The sequence below is a fragment of the Mesoplodon bidens genome (genome assembly GCF_964165515.1).
Source record: "Mesoplodon bidens genome assembly, chromosome: 2".
In the NCBI taxonomy this organism is placed as follows: Eukaryota; Metazoa; Chordata; class Mammalia; order Artiodactyla; family Ziphiidae; genus Mesoplodon; species Mesoplodon bidens.
In genome coordinates, this window is record NC_138177.1 from 148,346,563 (window position 1) to 148,365,401 (window position 18,839).

At 47.4% G+C, this 18,839-nt stretch overlaps 2 protein-coding genes across 3 annotated transcripts in view; one reads left to right on the forward strand and one right to left on the reverse strand.

Moving 5' to 3' along the window:
• Positions 1-9: 9 nt before the first annotated feature.
• LRRC41 (leucine rich repeat containing 41) lies at positions 10-18,827 on the forward strand. 2 transcript variants are annotated; one of them, XM_081225991.1, is made up of 10 exons: positions 10-265; positions 3,831-3,917; positions 5,698-5,768; positions 11,899-13,045; positions 15,900-16,160; positions 16,703-16,867; positions 16,960-17,058; positions 17,595-17,717; positions 17,942-18,017; positions 18,133-18,827. In XM_081225991.1, exons 1-10 carry the CDS (start codon positions 67-69, stop codon positions 18,350-18,352), a joined length of 2,448 nt encoding a protein of 815 aa, XP_081082117.1. In that variant the 5' UTR covers positions 10-66; the 3' UTR covers positions 18,353-18,827. The 2 variants fall into 2 exon arrangements, with proteins under 2 accessions (XP_081082117.1, XP_081082118.1); XM_081225992.1 differs by lacking the exon at positions 10-265 and adding an exon at positions 1,725-2,255.
• Positions 13,072-18,839, reverse strand: part of RAD54L (RAD54 like) — a gene marked incomplete at its 5' end in the record, with an annotated part of 73,550 nt that continues 67,782 nt past the window's right edge. The window contains one exon of the mRNA XM_081225994.1: positions 13,072-15,735. The remainder of the gene's footprint in view (positions 15,736-18,839) is intronic.

The following is an 18,839-nucleotide window of genomic DNA, read 5'->3' on the forward strand; positions in this document are numbered from 1 at the left end:
TAACTGCTGACCTTTTCAAGATGGCGGCCCGCGAATGCTACTCTCGGGCTCGCGCACCTCCCCAAGATGGCGGCGCCCGAGGCCTGGCGCGCCCGGAGTTGCTGGTTCTGTGAGGTAGCGGCGGCAACGACCATGGAGGCCACGTCCCGGGAGGCGGCGCCAGCGAAGAGCTCGGCCTCGGGCCCCAGCGCTCCCCCCGCCCTGTTCGAGCTGTGCGGGCGGGCGGTGAGCGCCCATATGGGGGTTCTGGAAAGCGGGGTGTGGGGTAAGTCGCGGGGTGAGGGGCTACCTCTGGCAACGAGCGGAGACGGCCCAGCGGCCGGGGGGCGCGGGGGGCGAGGCCGGGAGGCCTGGAGCAAGGCCCAGCCCGGGGCACTGGAAGCCAGACCTTTGGGTCGGAGCATGAATTCCGTGACTGACAGGACTGGGCGCAGTAAAGGCGGAGACCAAACCGGCAGGTGGACCCGCACCGCGGCCTGGCCGGGGGGCGCGGGGGGCGAGGCCAGGAGGCCCGGTCTGGGGCGAAGCGGGCCGGACGACAGAGGCAGGACTGACTAGCCGGGCTGTGGGCTCCGAAGTGACACTCGGGCTGGGCCGGGCTGCGGAGTCTCGGATGTCGAACGGACGGTCAGGGATGGCCCTTCTGCTTGGGGGCGGGGGCCGAGGTTGCGAGGCCCGGACGGAGGCCAGGAGGCCAGGCCCGGGGCCTCCGGCGTCTGCCTGACAGACCGCGGGGGCCGAGACTCCGGAGGCCAAGCCGCTGAGCGAGGGCAGCCAGTGGACTGGAGAGCGAGGAGATGGGGCTGCCGGAGAGGCCGAAAGGCTCGGGGCGCCGAGGCCTGTCTGACGGCCCGGGGCTGGAGGGAGCGAACAGACGGCCAGGGCCTCGGATGCCAAACTGACTGAGCGACGGACTGACGGGCTGGGCACGGAGTGCCGGAGGCCGCTCGGATTGGCCGGAGCGGCGAGGAAGGGCCAGAGAGCGGGTGAAGGGAGGCCGGGAGAGGATCAGCAATCGACGGAGGCGCGAATGATGGACAGGCGGGAAGGGCCACGGAGGCCCCAGGCGGGGCGACGGCCCGGGGATTCCGAACTGGGAGGGGGCGCGGCGCCGCTAGGAGGCCTGGGTCCGATTGGAGTGAAAGGAGGCCCGGGCCTGAGAGCGGCCGAGACCGCCAGGCCCCGCCTGGGTTGAGGGCGCCCAGGCTGAGGAGCAGAGGCGGGCGGCCTAGGGCGCTGGGGTGAGGGCCTGGGAGGGTGAGTCGACTAGCCCGGCTGGGGGCCTGGGAGCACGGCGGCGGGGTGGGCCGAGTAACGGAGGAGGGAGGCCTGCGGGCGGATGGGCACGAGGAGGCCGGGCCGTGTGGTGGGTACCGCTGGTCGCAGTCTGGCAGCTGAGGAGGAAAGCGCGGGTGGGCGACCTGGGCACCGACGGTGTGAGTGAAATAGAGGAAAGTGAGAGCTCTGGGGGTAGGCCTGCCCGCACGGGGCGGAGGGAGGCCTTGGGCCTGACTGACTGCTGGTGTGAGGGGGTGGGGCCCGGAGGCCGGGGCTGAAGTTGGGTGAGGAGATGGCAGGCCAGGCCGAGGGCCCGGGGAGGGGGAGGGGGTGGCAGGAGAGGAGGCCCTGGGCCTGGGGGCAGGGGTGTCTAGAGTAGGCCTCAGGAATGGTGGTGGTGGTGCCTTTGCGAGGAGGAAGGCCCGTGTAAGGTCAGGAGTGGGGGCTTGATGTCCTGGGATGGGGGTTTGGGTTACATGCGTGAGGAGGCCGATGTGGAGAAAAGGCCCTGGCGTTTGGGGGGTTGGGCCTCCAGGAATGAGCCCCAAAGCTGTGGAGTGGTTAAGGAGGTCCAGGGATGGAGGAAGGCCCTTGGTGGTGGTGGTGGTGCTGGTGGGGACCGATCCTGAAGAGGCCCAAGTGCCTTGTCTGCTGGGGGAAGACTGTTAGAAGTCCTCAGGCCTAGTGAGGGAGAGGGGATTGTGGAGGCCCTGGACCAACAGCTAAAAAGAGTAGGGTCAGGCTGACTCATGGGAGAAGAGTCTCAGTGGATCTGTGCAGGAGGCTCAGAAAAATCCTGGGGAATGTGGAAGAAGGTACAGTGGATCTGGCTGTGTCAGCCTGGACCTTCCAGAATGCTAAACCTGGCTACCAGGGCAGAGGACTGGGGTGGAGGCCCGAAGTTGGGAAGGGGAAGCACTGAAGATGTGGGCTGGAAAGAAGCAAGGAAGAGCCTGGCTTAAGAAGAATGGAGAAAGGTACAGAGGAGTTTGTGAATAACGGGATGAGAATCCCTGTGGCTGTGAGAGGGGATGGCTAAACAGGGGAGCATTATGGACAGAGGAGGAAGAGCTCCTATGGGCCTAGCCCAGGTGGACAGTCACACAGAATCAAGCTAGGTCTCTTAGAAGGGCCAAGTAAGAGGCCTGCTAAGCAATGCTATTTTGGAGGAAGGTCTCAGTGTGGGCTAACAGCCAGGAAAGCCTTCCTGGAAGTAGTGCACTAGCATTTCTTTGTGTAGAAAGAGAAGAGGGGAAAATGAGTAAAGGCAGCAGGAAAGGATATAATGAGGAATAGAATAGGTATGTTATACCTTAAATGCCAGGATATGGAACTTGGACTTTATCTTGAATGCAGTAGAGTGACTACATTAGTATAATAGCATAGGGAATTAATGCTTTTCTTGAGCAGGTACGTTGAGTACCTACTATGTAGAAAGAATTGTACTAGGCTCTTGGATATCTAGACTCAGTTATTGCATAAGTAAAGATAAAAGGAGATCCTGGAATGTAAGTTTTGAAAGAATTTTCTCAAGTATCAAGATCTTAAGACTTGTTCTTGGCAGGACAGAGATGCTTTTGACAGGATAAGAATAATAATAGCTAAAATTTAGTGAGATTATGGACAGGCATAGTCTTCAAAAGATTATGAGCATGGTCTCCTTTAATTTTCACAACAATCTTAAGAGGTAGTTATTATTATCTCAATTTTAAAATTGAGGAAACTGAGGCTCAAAGACATTAATTTGTCCATGAATTCATAATTAAGTGGTACAATCAGGATTTCACCCAGTTTTGTCCAATCTAGAGACTAAACCATTTAGCCACAATACTGTAATGCCTCTCAGATCTAGGGAAGTTAGCAAGAGCAAGTTTTGTTTTTAAGATATATTGAATTAAGAGTATAGAGCCTAATTATTTCTATTCTTCATAGGAAAGTGCTAGTTCAGGGTATAGTGGGAGCCCAAAGGATGGAAGTGGCCAGTTTGGAAGAGTGGGAAGGGAATTCAGGAAAGGCTTAATAAAGGGCATGTGATACGTGAAAGATGAGTAATTGATATGCTGAAAATGGCAAGAACATTCCCAGTGGAGAGAACAGCATGACAAAGGCACAGGCAGAAAGCAGGGAGTTAGGTAACTGAAAAAAGTAGTTTAGTATGGCTGAAGTGTAGGAGGCAAAGCAGGGAGCTGGAGAAGTTAGTAGGGCCCAGATTATGAAGAACTTTTTTTTTAATCACACATATTCAAAAGGACCTTTTAAATGCGGAATGGTCCATTAGGCTTGGGCAGAAGTGAACTGCCAGCTCCTAAATGAGCCTATCAGCTTGCTTTGTGGGATTATCTCACCCTTGAAGACATGCATGCCCCTGAAATTCCAGCTGCCAACTAAGTGGCTGAAGATAAGTGGACCAGAGTTTGAATTAAACTTAGGTTAGCTTCTATAAGTTCCACTCGTCAAGTGAGAAGTCTGCCCTTCCGTTTTCCTTTCCAGTAGGATAAATAATGCTTGCAACTCTGGGAGAAAAAAGTAAATTTTATGTTTGGTTTTTGTAGCCCTCCCAGGCCCAATACTTCAAAGCATCTTACCTCTGCTCAATATATATTACTTGGAGAGGATTGAGGAAACTGCCCTCAAGAAAGGTGAGTGTTTTTCTGTCTTTTTTTCAGTCACTGATTGTAAGCAAGGCACCATGATGTTCTTCAGGTAAATATTATACCTGATACCTGCATAGAACTTCATGCTTTTCAAAAGTACCCTCACACCTATTTTCTTATCTGATTTCTCAGTGTCTTGCGAAACACAAAACAAGTATGTGATCCCTATTATACTAATAAAAAAGAAACCACAGGCACACAACAATTAATAGCAAAGCCAAATAGAACCCAGATCTTTTGCAGGATCTTAGTTCCCTGACCAGGGATTGAACCCAGGCTCGGGCAGTGAAAGCACCAAGTCCTAACCACTGGACAGCCAGGGAATTCCTGAACACAGATCTTTTTTTTTTTAAGTTATTTTTTTAAATTAATTTATTTTTGGCTGCATTGGGTCTTCATTGCTGCACACGGGCTTTCTCTAGTTGCGGTGCACGGGCTTCTCATTGCAGTGGCTTCTCTTGTTACAGAGCGTGGACTCTAGGCACATGGGCTTCAATAGTTGTAGCTCACGGGCTCAGTAGTTGTGGCCCGTGGGCTCTAGAGCGTAGACTCAGTAGTTGTGGCGCACGGGCTTAATTGCTCTGCACCATGTGGGGTCTTCCTGGACCAGGGCTTGAATCCTGTGTCCCTTGCATTGGCAGGCAGATTTTTAACCACTGCGCCACCAGGGAGGCCCCAGATCTTTTTTTTTTTTTAAATAAACTTCAGTTACGACAATTTTTTTTTAATTCATTTTTTATTTATTTTATTTATTTTTGGCTGCATTGAGTCTTAGTTGCAGCACGCAGGATCTTCGTTGAGGCATGCAGAATCTTTCATTGCGGCGCCCGGGCTTCTCTCTAATTGTGGCGTGTGGGTTTTCTCTTCTCTAGTTGTGGCATGCAGGCTCCAGGGCGTGTGGGCTCCATAGTTGTGGCTTGCAGGTTCCAGAGCGCGTGGGCTCTGTAGTTTGTGGCATGAGGGCCCTCTAGTTGAGGCGCGTGAGCTCAGTAGTTGTGGCACGCGGGCTTAGTTGCCCCACGGCATGTGGGACCTTATTTCTCTGACCAGGAATCGAACCTGCGTCCCTTGCATTGTAAGGAGGATTCTTTACCACTGGAGCACCAGGGAAGTCCCGAACCCAGATCTTTTGAATCTTTTTTTTTTTTTTTTTTGCGGTATGCGGGCCTCTCACCGCCACGGCCTCTCCCGTTGCGGAGCACAGGCTCCAGACGCGCAGGCTCAGCAGCCATGGGTCACGGGCCCAGCCGCTCTGTGGCATGTGGGATCCTCCCCGAGCAGGGCATGAACCCGTGTCCCCCGCATCGGCAGACGGACTCTCAACCACTGCACCACCAGGGAAGCCCCTTTTGAATCTTTTGAACTAGTTTTTCTAATTTATCAAGCTGCCTCCCAAACTCCTCATTGGACACATCTGTTAACAGCTAACGTTCATCTAACTAACCCTGTTCCAAGCACTGTCTTAGGCACTTTACCTGGAGAAACTCACTTAATATTTTCAACAACTCTGTGAAATTGCTATTATTAACTACATTTTATAGATAAGGAAACTGAGGTACAGAAAAATGAAGTAACTTGCCCAAGATTACACTGCTAGACTATGGTTTGCTGATATTTGAAGCCAGGCAGCTGTCGTTAGAGCCAGTGCTCTTTACCACTCTGACATGTTGCTCCTGTGAACCTAGAAAAGGACATTAAAAGGCTGATGTACTTCACTCATGGAGACCAAGGAGCAGCCAAGTAAATGTGATATTTCTCTCTACAGGCCTCTCCACTCAGGCCATTTGGCGCCGACTATGGGATGAGCTGATGAAGACAAGGCCTTCCAGTTTGGAAGTAAGTTAAGGCACCAGGTAGAACTCTGGCCTGACTTTGCACAGTGAAAGCAGGAATAGCACACAAACACAAGCTGGGTACTGGTAAAGTGCAGGGGCAGGCATGGAATGAATTTGGGAAGAGGTCTCTGATGGCTTGTCACGAAGTTCTTTTCATTTGACATTTGTCACTGACTTGCTTGTTCACCATGTTTGCAGGTGACACAAAACAGGGAAAGGTAGTGATCACAATGGATGGCAGAACCTGGATTCAGATCTTGACAGGGCTGGAGCAATGGTCAAACCTAACAAGATGAAATTTAGCAGAATAAACCAACTCTCCACTTGAGTCTAAAAAATTCTAATTGCATGACCTCAGGGTAGTGGGTGGAGGGGTCCGGCTTAGCAGCAGCTAGAATAAAAAAGATTAAGGGGGTTTAGTCTACATTGTGCTAAAGCTACTCATATAATGACTGTATCCTGAGCTGTGTGAACTAATGTAACTATAATGTAGACTGAAAGACAAGGGGGATGATAGACCTGCTTGACTCTGCAGTGGTCAGGCTATCCCTGGAATATGTATGGAGTATGGAGAAAGAAGTCAAAGCCACATCATGTGAGTCACATTTGGAAGACTGGAGATGTTTTTCCCGAAAAAGAGAAGACTTGGGGAACATGAACTGTCTTGAAATATTTGAAAGAGGGATTAACAGACTTGTTCTGGGTGGAAGCTAAAGGAAGATAAATTTTTGCTAAACTGTAGAATTTTTAAACTCTGAGGTTATTGGTGATGAAACAAGCTAATTCCAGAGGTAATAAGCTTCCCATCACTAAGTGCTTAATAGAGTCTGGATAACCACCTGACACAAGAGTACTGTATCAATAGAAGAAGTTCGGCATTGTTGGAGATATTGGACAAGATGACTTTTAGGGGTCCTCTTAGCCCTTAGAATAATAAGATTCTATTATTCATTGGTTCAAATATAACTCACTGGAGCTCTAATTTAAACAGAATTCCTTTTACCGCTCCATAATTAGGTGACAGGACAGATTGAGTTCAATAAACATTTACTCAAACTTACCACATGCCACATCTTATGCTGAATATTAGAGGTACAGACACAATCCCTAGTCTTGAGGAACTATCAGTTTAGTGGGGAAATCTGCAAACAAATACATCATGTATGGTAGGCCAAGTGGTATGATAGAGTGTAGCGAGGAGGTTGAAGGAAAAGGGAGTAAGAAAGTCTTTCCTGGGAAGTAGTATTTGAACTGGGCTTTATATAGTGAATGAGGCCAAATGACAAGAGAACAAGCTCTTATCAGAAATTGGAGATTTATTTATTTATTTACTAGGTTCAGTAATAACATTCAGCTCCATCTCCTTCAGCTTTTCCACTTCCAGATCTAGATGCAACCCCTGGAGTTCAGCATAATGACATTGAGGCCCAATGAAATTATCAGGCATTATGTATGGGAGTTAGGCCTTATGAGAAAGAGAAGTGGACACAAGAATGTTAAGAAACGGCAACAGCTTCCTGCAACCTTTAAAGAAACATGAGATTCACTTTGTCACAGTGTCTCCCAAGTAGTATGGTTGACTAACAGGTGATGGAGACTGTAATATCTTTCTCTTTGAGAAAGCTTTTTCCACCATTATCTCAAGCTTCCTGGGAAGGAATGTCTATTTGTTATCTGTTTCCTTGTCTCAGAGTATTTCAGAATATATAGGAAGCCCCAGGCCTGGTGGCCTAATAGTCACCTACACAGAAGTCCTGACTTGGAGCATCATATCCATTCCAGAGGGTGTCTGCTTCCACTTCCCACTTTTGCATAACAGTAACCTTCACTTCATTCATAATTCAGACAGTTATTGAATGATTATTCAGTTCCAGGCACTACGTTAGGTTCTAGGTATACAGTGGTGAGCAAGATAGAGTACCTGATTGCTTATAGAGCAATAGTATTTCAAACTGTGTAGTACTAGTGTATATGTGTATTAAGAGATCTGCAGAATAAAACAGATATTCTGGAGACAAAGCAATGGGGAAATGAAGGATTATTCAATCAGTGGTTCTCTAGTAACTGGTTAACCATTTGGAAAAAATTAAGTTAGAGCCTCACTTTACAATATACTCAATTTCTATATAGATTAAAGATTACATTGTAAAAAGTAAAAGCACAAAACAATTTTAAAAAAGAATAAAGGTGACTGGTTATCTAATCTCAGGGTGGAGAGTGCTAGTAAATAGGCAGAACCAAAAAAGAAAATATGGACACATCTGGCCACATAAAATGCCAACACTATAAATACAATTTAAAAGGCACGTAAAAGAATGTTTGCAACAATATTTGCAAAATAAAAGGATACAGAAGATAAGACAGGTGAACAGTAGAATAAAATGAATACAGATTTGGACAAGTTTCAAAATAATACAAAAATCTCCAATAAAGTAAAATATGTTCAATCTCATTAATAATAAAAAAATGGGAAAGTAAAATTATACCTCTTAAATTAGTGAAGTCTTGTTTTAATTTGGTTTTTTAAAAGATAATTCCAGGGGTGGGTAGGACTTGCATTTTAATATGCTGGTGGTGGGAGCAGAAATGTTACAACTTTCTTGGTGGGCAATCTGGTGATAATTGTCAAGAGTCTTTAAAATATTCAAATTCTTCAACTAGAAATTTTAAGAAGTATATATCTTATGGTATATAAAATTGAGATACTCATGAAAATTTATTTCCAGATGTTCATTACAGCAAAGTTTAATATAAAAAGCTAGAAACAATTTAAGTATTCAATAATATAGAAATTATTAAATATAGTACATCCATATTTTAAAAATATTAATAAAGTCATTCTAAAAATATTTAAATACGTGGTGGTAAAAATGTTTAATGATGTGGTGATATGTAATTTTTTAAAAAAAAGCCCAGCATTTGAAACTGTTGAGAATTGTCTCAGTGTTATAAACACAAATACCTATAGCTCATCACATATACATATACACTCCCAAAAGTTGGTTTACACATGATTTTTGATTTGCTTCCTTATAGTTCCACAAACAATATTTCTGTTATCAGAAAAACAGTGGACGATATATAGTTTATGAGCATTTGCAGACTCTTAACAGTTTAGTACAAGCAAATATTTAGCTCTCCCTAGTTTGTACACACTTCTTCCTTCCCTACCAGTACCTGAGCTGCCAGCCCGTTGTGGATGGGCCAAGGACTGATTGTGTTGGTAAGCAAATGTCATGTCACCTCTTTGGTGGTGCCTCATTTCCCTTACTCTCCCCCAAAAGAAAGTATTTAAATCACTTTGCATTGTCTGAACTATAGTGTGTGAACTATAGTGTACGAGTCCACAAAATGAGTGGCTTGGGCTAGATCTCTCAGGTATTTTTCAGCTTTGAAGTTTTAGCATAGAATCTTCTTCAAGGTGGTGATGGAATAAAATGCAGTGAATTGCTATCTGTTTATGCATTAATTCATGAGAAAGAAGCCATTGCAATAGTCGTCAACTAATTTTACATGCTCATTTAATTTTCACAACAACGCTGTCATGTAGGTATAGTTATCTTCCTCAGTTTACAGATGATGAAACTGAGACAGAAAGAGGAAAAGTGACTTAACCTAAGGTGACAGTTCATGAATGGCCGACCTGACATTCAAGTTGAGGCAGTCTGGCTCTGGAGTGCATGCTTTTAATCACTATGTCATGCTGCTTTCACTGCGGTTATCACAGGTCTGGGGTGTTCCAATTTCAAATATTCTCTCCTGTTGTCTTTGTAAACCAATAAAATGTCTGAAAAACCCAAGTATTTAGTTATCTAAAGTTCATATTCCGCATGCCTTATAGTCGGAAACAGCCACAATATCTTGGTTCATGTTCACCTCTTTGTCCATATTTTAGGCCCAGACCTCATGGTAACCATCTATTTCACTTGTGAAGTTGAAGCCTTGCTAGGGATACCTGCAAGTATTTTTCAAGGCTGTGTGGGCCAGCAAATGTGTGAAAAAAGTGCTAGAATGAGGGAGGATTAAAGGATTCAGGAATACCCTCTTTGCTTCCACTTAAGGCTGAGTAGAGATTTGGCTGCCAGGTATTTTTTTCTGCTGCCCTCAGGCCCCCACACTGCTGCTGGAGGGGCCTTTCTCACTTGTTGCTGCCATGCAGTTAGCTTAAACATGAAGTTGTTCCTAATTATTACCACAGCAGGGTCTTGGGGAATAGCTAGGGCAAAGGGAATGACACTTTTGCCTGAGAATAGGGGCCCACCTCCTGCCAAGAACCTCATATAAACTGAGGGTCAATCTGGTATGAGGGAATGCACAGAGGCAGGGTAGACACCAAAGGAAGTATCTTATTTTTAGCCTTTGGGAACCTCAGGCCCCACTACCTTCAGGCTGAATAAGGACCCTGCTTAACAGGCTCTGCCTCCATCCAGTCCATTTCACATTTCCCATGTGGGGTAATTATTATCATTAACAACAGGAGAAGTTACATTTTGTATTTTACAGTTTACAAGGTGCTTTAAACTTGCACTGTCTCATTTGATCTTTACAACAAACCTGTGAAGCAGGTGATATTATCCACATTTTACAGATGAAGAAAGAGGTTTAAAGAGGTCCAGAGTATAGTGGCAGAGCTGGCACTTTTATCAGTCATCAGACTTTCTGTGCACCTTAGGAGAGAATGGGGACTTAGAGAACTATCAGTATTTGTCTCAGTGTGTCCTTTTGGGGTAGGTAGCAGTAATTCCTAATCTCTGATATATACATCAGAATCATCTGGGGAAGGTTTAAAAAATAAAGATGCAGGGACCTTACCTCAGATGTAACATAATATAATCACCAAGTCTGGGTAATGGCATATGAATTTTGGGAAAAAGCTCCACAGTAAATTCTGATGTATATCAAAGCTTAAAAATCACTTGTGGAAAAAAAAAATCACTTGTGTTCAGTTCTTCTAAATGTATCAGAATAGCCTGATGAAATCTCATACCCATCAAAGTACTGCCTTGGAGAAAACTAAGATTTGCTGCCTCCTCTCCAGGAATTTCGAATCTGGTTGGGATGAGATGTGTATACAGGCAGAGACTCAACACCATGAGACATGTACCAACATCTAAGACCTGAGTAGTCAGTATCAGAGTTCCAACAAGAGAGGTAGGGGGGAGGGGTAGAAAGTGGGGCAGACACTCAATGAGACGAACAGCCTCAAAGAGCAAAATGTTGGTAGGTCCTTTCATGAAGTCTGTTTGATCTGGCAATGGAGAGCATTTCTGGCAGAGGTAGGAAAGGAAAAAGGCGGCACGTTTGGGTCAGTGAGGTGACCAGTTTCGCCAGAGCAAAGCATTCATGAGCAAGATGTGGCAGATAAAGCTGCTCAGGTAGGCAGAGGCTATATTGTGGACAGCTTTCCCTGCCAGCCTGAGGAACTTCAAATGTGTTGCAGCACTGATCCCCTAAGCCCTGGGGAGACATTAGGGGTTTTAAAGGAGAATAATGTAATCAGAGTTTTGGTTTTTAATACACAGATGAACCCAGTGGACTTGTGCAAAAGTTTGGGAAGGGGAACAAGCAGAGGAATCAGGAAGCTAATGAAGTAGCCAGGTGTTAGGTGATAAGGGTCTGAACAAAGGTGGTAATGTTAAGAATAGAAAGTTAGGATCAGGTTGTGAAAACAAGTGTGGAAGAACTTACAGGGTTGAGTGTTTCACTTGGGAGGCACTACAGTAATAGTCTCTGAAACCAAATTTCCTGGGTTCAAATCTTTTTTTTTTTGGCTATGCCGTGCAGCTTGTGGGATCTTAGTTCCCCGACCAGGGATTGAACCTGGGCCCTCAGAAGTGACAGCTCAGAGTCCTAACCACTGGATCACCAGGGAATTCCCTCCTGGGTTCAGATCCTAATCCTGCCCCTTAACTGTGTAACCACAGGCAATAACATTTGTGCCTTGGTTTTCTTACCTGTAAAATGGATCTAATAGTAATATATACCTCAAAGATGTAAGGATTAAATGAATTTGCATACATTATTTAGAATGTTACCTGGCTCAGTAAACAGCTAGCTATTGGAAGAAAGGAAACTGGGTTCCATGGGTAGCACTTAGTATCACAGCTGTCTGGAATGTTCTCTGCTTTCAGAGTGTGACCTGTTGGCGAGCCAAGTTTATGGAGGCCTTTTTTTCCCATGTTCTACGTGGGACCATTGATGTGTCTTCTGACAGGCGTCTTTGTGACCAGCGCTTCTCACCTCTCCTGCATAGCTCCCGCCATGTCCGGCAGCTCACCATCTGCAACATGCTGCAGGGTGCAACTGAGCTGGTGGCTGAGCCCAATCGCAGGGTTCTGGAGACCCTGGCCAGTTCCCTGCACACCCTCAAGTTCCGCCACCTGCTGTTCTCTGATGTGGCTGCTCAGCAGTCACTTCGGCAGCTGTTGCATCAGCTTATTCACCATGGGGCTGTCAGCCAGGTGTCGCTGTACTCCTGGCCTGTACCTGAGTCAGCCCTTTTCATTCTTATCCTCACCATGAGTGCTGGCTTCTGGCAGCCAGGCCCCGGTGGCCCACCCTGCCGCCTCTGTGGAGAGGCCTCCCGAGGCCGGGCCCCGTCCCGAGATGAAGGGTCCCTCCTGCTGGGCTCACGCCGGCCTCGCCGGGATGCTGCTGAGCGATGTGCTGCAGCCCTGATGGCCTCCCGGCGGAAGAGTGAAGCCAAGCAGACGGCCAGAACCACACCTGCCGCTCGGGTAACACGCCGGAGCACACAGGAGAGCCTGACAGCAGGCGGGACAGACCCTAAGAGGGAGCCGCTCCCTCCAGCCACTTCCTATGAAGCTCCTGGCACCAAACGCCCACCCTCTGCTCCAGCCACCACCTCCTCTGCCTCTGCTTCCTCTTCTTCCACATCCTCATCTAAACGGGCTCCAGCTAGCTCAGCCCCCCAGCCTAAGCCCCTAAAGCGTTTTAAGCGAGCTGCAGGGAAGAAGGGTGCTCGCACCCGTCAGGGGTCTGGTGCTGAATCTGAAGACCTATATGACTTTGTTTTCATTGTGGCGGGTGAGAAAGAGGATGGGGAAGAGATGGAGATCGGGGAAGTGGCTTGTGGAGCATTGGATGGATCAGATCCCAGTTGCCTGGGGCTTCCAGCACTGGAGGCCTCCCAAAGATTCCGCAGCATTTCCACCTTGGAGCTCTTCACAGTTCCACTCTCCACAGAGGCGGCTCTGACACTGTGCCACCTGCTGAGCTCCTGGGTGTCTCTGGAGAGCCTCACACTCTCCTATAATGGTGAGTGCCCTGGAGGGGCAGGGGTTGGGTCTCCCAGCAGCACCAGCTGTGTGCCCAACCCTGTGGAGGGGAATAGGGGGTGTGATCAGGAAGCTGCCTCCTCACAGGGAGGCAGAAGGCACACACATGATATAGTGGCAGACCGTCGGTGCTAGAGATGAACACCAGGTCTACAGGCTTGATCTAGTTGGAAGCAGGGGTTCCTGAGGGACAATTAGAATCTGAAGAATGAGTCTACCTTAGATACGGTAGGCAAACCAAGGACAGGTGGGAGAATATAGTGTATACAGGGCCAACCAGGGCTGAGGTTGGATCTCACTAGTCATATCAAAGCAGCTATACAAAAAGGTGTGGGACACCTTTTTTTAAAGAAAATCAGACCAGCAACCTGCAAAACAGCCCTCAGTTCTTCCCCATCTGGTTGTGCCCAGCTAGCCAAATTTCAGTTCTGGTTAAATCCAGCAATCTGCCTAGGTTGCTGAACACTGCTAGAGAAAGTCACACAACTGCAGATTGGTGCTACTATATACATTCATGGTCATCATCCGCATATGAACCCTGTTTGCAACATCAGCTCCGTTCCTACCCTACCACTTCAAACCCTTCCTTCTTTTCCTCTCAGCAGATGACCACCTACTTCACAGAAAACAGAAGCCATCACACATGAACTCCTTCAACTTGTTAACCAACCTATAAACTCCTACACTTGCACTCTTCCTTTCTTCCTTCATCACAATGGGAGAAATGGCTGCCCTATCTAAGGCTAACTCTTCTGCCTGTGCTCTGGATACATACCCTCTTACCTCCTTAGGAAAGCACATTTTTCAAATGCCTCAGTAAGAGCTAACTTTTATATACTGCCTACTATGCATCTGGCATATTTTAAATATTCTTTAACTAGTTTAATCCTTACAATTCTAAGGTCAAGTGACTTGCCCAGGATAAGTTAGTAAATTGTAGAGCTAGAATTCAAACCCAGGTAACCTGGCTCCAGAACTCATGCTTATAAACCACTTAATGCTGCCTCTCTTTTCTCAATCAGGTATCCACCAAAAACTACCAGCACCACCTCCATCTATTCCATTTATTAACTACTGTCCTATTCTTTCATGCCCTTCAGAGACAACCTTAAGAGTCATCTGTGCCCTCTTCTCTCACAGCCACTCCAGCCTTGCTTAAACCCCATCTACTGCATCAAGGACCTCGAGGTGACCAAGGTCATCCTTGTTGCTAAGTCCAATATATACCTTCCAGTCCTCATCTTAAATTAATTCTCGGCATCATCTGCTATTAAGTATTGTCTTCTTCAGGAAATAGTCTCATTTCTACTACCTCAAAATTTTCTGATTTTTTTTCCTCCTCCCTTTCTGGACATTACTTCTCTCTTAATGTTCAGAGATCCTCAAAACTCTCCCAGTTTACACATGCTTCCTGGACTTGGTTTCAAAGACCAACTATGCTGAAGACACCCCCATTTTATGACATTAGCCCAGGTCCTCCTCCTAAACTCCAGACCTATTTATTCATCTGACAACTAGATATCACAGGATTCATAAACCACACTCCCCAACCTGAATGCATCTTCTTCCTTCTAAACAGACCTTCCTTCTCTTCTCAGTGACATTACAGATGATTCAGTTGCTCAAAAGAAACTTGGATTCTTACTCCACATATATTTGGTTACCAGGTTGTACAATCTCTCAATTCATTTATCTCCACATCTGTAATTCAGACTACCATTACCTCACCTGGATTCATCATTTCAGCAGTTCCTCCTGACTCCATACACACCATACAACTCATTTTTTACACCGCAACCCAAGCATTTTCAAAACTGCAAATCTGTCAATCATCTAAAAATTCAATGGCTTCTTGTCACTCTTATGTGTTTTACTTAGAGGGCCATTCATGTTCTTACCCTGCTTACCTCTATAGTTGAATCGTCAACACTTCCCTCCCTCATACTTTACACACCAGCCACATTGAGTATTTCTCAGTTCTTGGAACCTGCCACTCTTTCTCCTTCAGGTCTTGATATATGCCAAGTTTACTCTGCCAGTCACTCCTCCTCCTTTTAGCCTCTCTTTTATGTTCTTTAGGACTCAGCCAGAGTCTTTACTGACGAAAGCTAAACTGGGTGTTAAGTACCCATCCTTTTACTTCCACAGCACTCTACTTCCCTAGTTCCCATCATATGCTTTTGTTATCAGGCTGTATAGGCAGGAACAAGATCTGGTGCTCATGACTACCTAGCAAAAAAAACATGCTTACCAGCTGCTTACCATGGGTAAGGTTTAATTGAATGAATGAATCAAAAGGAGCCTGCTCAGTCCACGGAGAGATAAAGGTGTGGCTTCCAAGGAATTACTTGTTCTGTGGCATTAAGCAACTGCCCTAACCTTTCTGGATCCTACTCCCTTCTGTGGGATGTGGTTATCGTTTTCTGCCCCATTCCCACCCAATGAATTTAAAAGTATTCCCTACTGGATCACTGTCACTCTCCTGCTTAGTTTTCAGATGTTCCCCATGACCTATAGCAAAAGTCCAGAGATCTCTGCTGCTGTCTAGGCCCATCATTCAGCTAGCAGCCACATGCTGTCCCACCAAATCCTATCTTCTGTTTTGTGACTCTGCCCTGACTGATGTTTGAGGGCATGGCCCAGTAGAGGAGGCATCAGTAAGCTGGTTACCTGAGGAAAAAGCAAGACAACGGATGAATAGCTGAGAATGATTTAAAATAATCTGGTCCAAAGCTCAGATTTGGTAGTTATCAACAGAAATATTTGGAGTTGTCTCTGAATATTACCCCTACTGATACTCCCATGTGACTGACCCAATCTCTTTCCTGCCATAGGCCTGGGCTCTAATATCTTCCGCCTGCTAGATAGCCTGCGGGCCCTGTCAAGCCAGGCTGGATGCCGCCTCCGTGCCCTGCATCTCAGTGACCTGTTCTCACCACTGCCCATCCTGGAGCTGACACGTGCCATTGTGCGAGCCCTGCCCCTGTTGCGGGTCCTCTCTATTCGTGTCGACCACCCTAGCCAGAGGGACAACCCTGCAGTACCAGGGAATGCAGGGCCCCCTAGCCACATAATTGGGGATGAGGAGATACCAGGTGAAGTACTATGCATGTGTGTCTATCTCCACAGAAGTGTGCAGGTGTATTTGTGTGGGGAAGGCAAAAGATCTCTAATCCAGGCCTGTCACCACACGTTCCTGGCTTATCTGTAATTTGTTGCCTTTAGAGCCTGTTCTTAAAGATAACCATGGGTTGGATAGATCCCAGACCAACACCAGCCCCGTAGGGAGTGACTATGGCAGATCTGTCTCCAGAAAGGGGTCTGAACCAAGAACAGACCTGACCGTTAGACTAGATTGGGTGCCCATGCTGTATGTTCCCTTAGTTCCTGCATGTCTCATATCCCACCATTCTGCATACTCTATTTGTGTCTGATTAGTCATCTTCTTGGATTAAATGCACCATTAAGGACAAGGACTAAATCGTATATTAGCATACTGCCTCGCATATAGTAGACACTCAAGGACAAGTAGACGAATAAATGATTTTTCAGTGAATCCTTTAAGGACAGGATGGGACCTGCAATGGGAGTGAAGTAGCAACAGCCAGCTGTAATCTTCTCTCCCTACCATATCCAGAAAACTGCCTGGAACAGCTGGAGATGGGATTTCCACGGGGAGCCCAGCCAGCCCCACTGCTCTGCTCTGTACTGAAGGCCTCAGGTTCTCTGCAGCAGCTGTCCCTGGATAGTGCCACCTTTGCCTCTCCCCAAGATTTTGGGCTTGTGTTGCAGACACTCAAAGGTAGGACCCAGTTAGAATGGTAAAGGGAGAATAGAAGGGGACTTTGCATTGTTCTTTGAGAACACTAAGGTCCATGAACTTTCCCGATCCAGAGTACAACCTAGCCCTGAAGAGGCTGAGCTTCCACGACATGAATCTGGCTGACTGTCAGAGTGAGGTGCTGTTTTTGCTACAGAATCTGACTCTTCAAGGTAAGTTCATCCAGAGCCTGGGGCATTCGTGGGTCCTCACTGCAGATCTGCCATGGTCTCACTGAGTGAGCAAGCCACTGTTCTTTTCTTGGCCTTACGTCAACTATAAAATTATCACAGAACCTGCATCACCTTCCTTCTAAAGGGTCCCCTACTCAACTCTTCCTATATTAAACATGGGAAATTACTCACTTGGAGTGCCTCACCTAAAAGTTTTTCTTACCTTCCAGTGGCTGACAAATGATGGTGGTGGGAAGGGATGAATGTGCTGCCAGGAGCCCCCTCATAGACTTGTAGCTAATGCCCACCCCTGCATAGAAGGAAGTGTATGGAGGTCTGCAGAGAGCCTCCCCTGTAGGCTCAATCTCTGGTTTGAATACTGACTGAGTTGCAGCCTTGCTTGGTGTTTTGGATAAATTATTTTCTCCTTCTGGGACTCTGTAAAATGTTCATACCCCTTGCTAAGGCCCTGGGGCCGGAGGGGCAGCACCAGTTCTCATGCTGCCATCAGAACTTATTCCACTTTCTCTTGACAGAGATTACCTTCTCCTTCTGCCGTCTGTTTGAGAAGCGCCCGGCCCAATTTCTGCCTGAGATGGTTGCTGCTATGAAGGGCAACTCCACACTGAAGGGCCTCCGGCTGCCGGGGAACCGCCTGGGTGGGGGCAGGGCCCTGAGGAGGGAGAGGGGGAAGGAGCCAGTCCTTTGACCTAGAAATTCAGTGGGTGAAGGCATACACCTCTCCACTGGGAAGACGGGGGTTGGGATATAGTTGTGCTGGAGCTTTAGGAGTCTGAGCTTCTCCCCAGCCAGAACTGGGTTGGGATACCCTTGTTCCCTGTTCTTGGGTAGAGGTGATGAGTATTTCTCCCCTTCTCCCCAGGGAATGCTGGCCTACTGGCCCTGGCAGATGTATTCTCAGAAGATTCATCCTCCTCTCTGTGTCAGCTGGATATCAGGTACATGTGGGCGTGGGGAAGGTGAAGGGAGGGCAACGACAAGGGATGGAGCTGCAGGGACACAGACCAGGGATTAGTTGACTCCTGGGTGTCTAATCCTTCTCACCCCTACCAGTTCCAACTGCATCAAGCCAGATGGGCTTCTGGAGTTTGCCAAGCGGCTGGAGCGCTGGGGCCGTGGGGCCTTTGGTCACCTGCGCCTCTTCCAGAACTGGCTGGACCAGGATGCAGTCACAGCCAGGGAAGCCATCCGACGGCTCCGCGCCACCTGCCATGTGGTTAGCGACTCGTGGGACTCATCCCAAGCCTTCGCAGATTATGTCAGCACCATGTGATGGGCCCATGCCTCACAGGCCCATACTCAGTACCATCAGCTTGCAGGGGCTGAGGCATGGGCTGCCCAGAACTCCCAACCACCAATTCTATCTTTCTCTTTCTGTCACCTTTTTTCTCTTTCTTCCTTTTTCCCTTGCACTGAGGTCTTGGACGCCTTGATGCGGCCTAGCAAAGGCATTCCCACAACTGGGTTGAGCCTTTGGGCTCCTTACTCAGTACCCTGGGCCAGGAGGTCACAGTGGTCATTAATCACTGAGGACAGCCCCCACCCCCTTCCCTGCCCCGGGGTTCCTGCTTTCCCTCCTCAAGCAGTTACCCAGGCTTTAGTGAAGTGTAGGAGTGCCCACTACCAGGCCTTTCCTCTACTGGGCTCACCATGCTGCTCCCAGGCCTCAGTCCCTTTCATACCTTTATTCCTTTCTTTTTTTTAACCAAAAAAGTTTTTCTTATAAAATAAATTTTGGGCAAACATCATGCAGCCCTTCT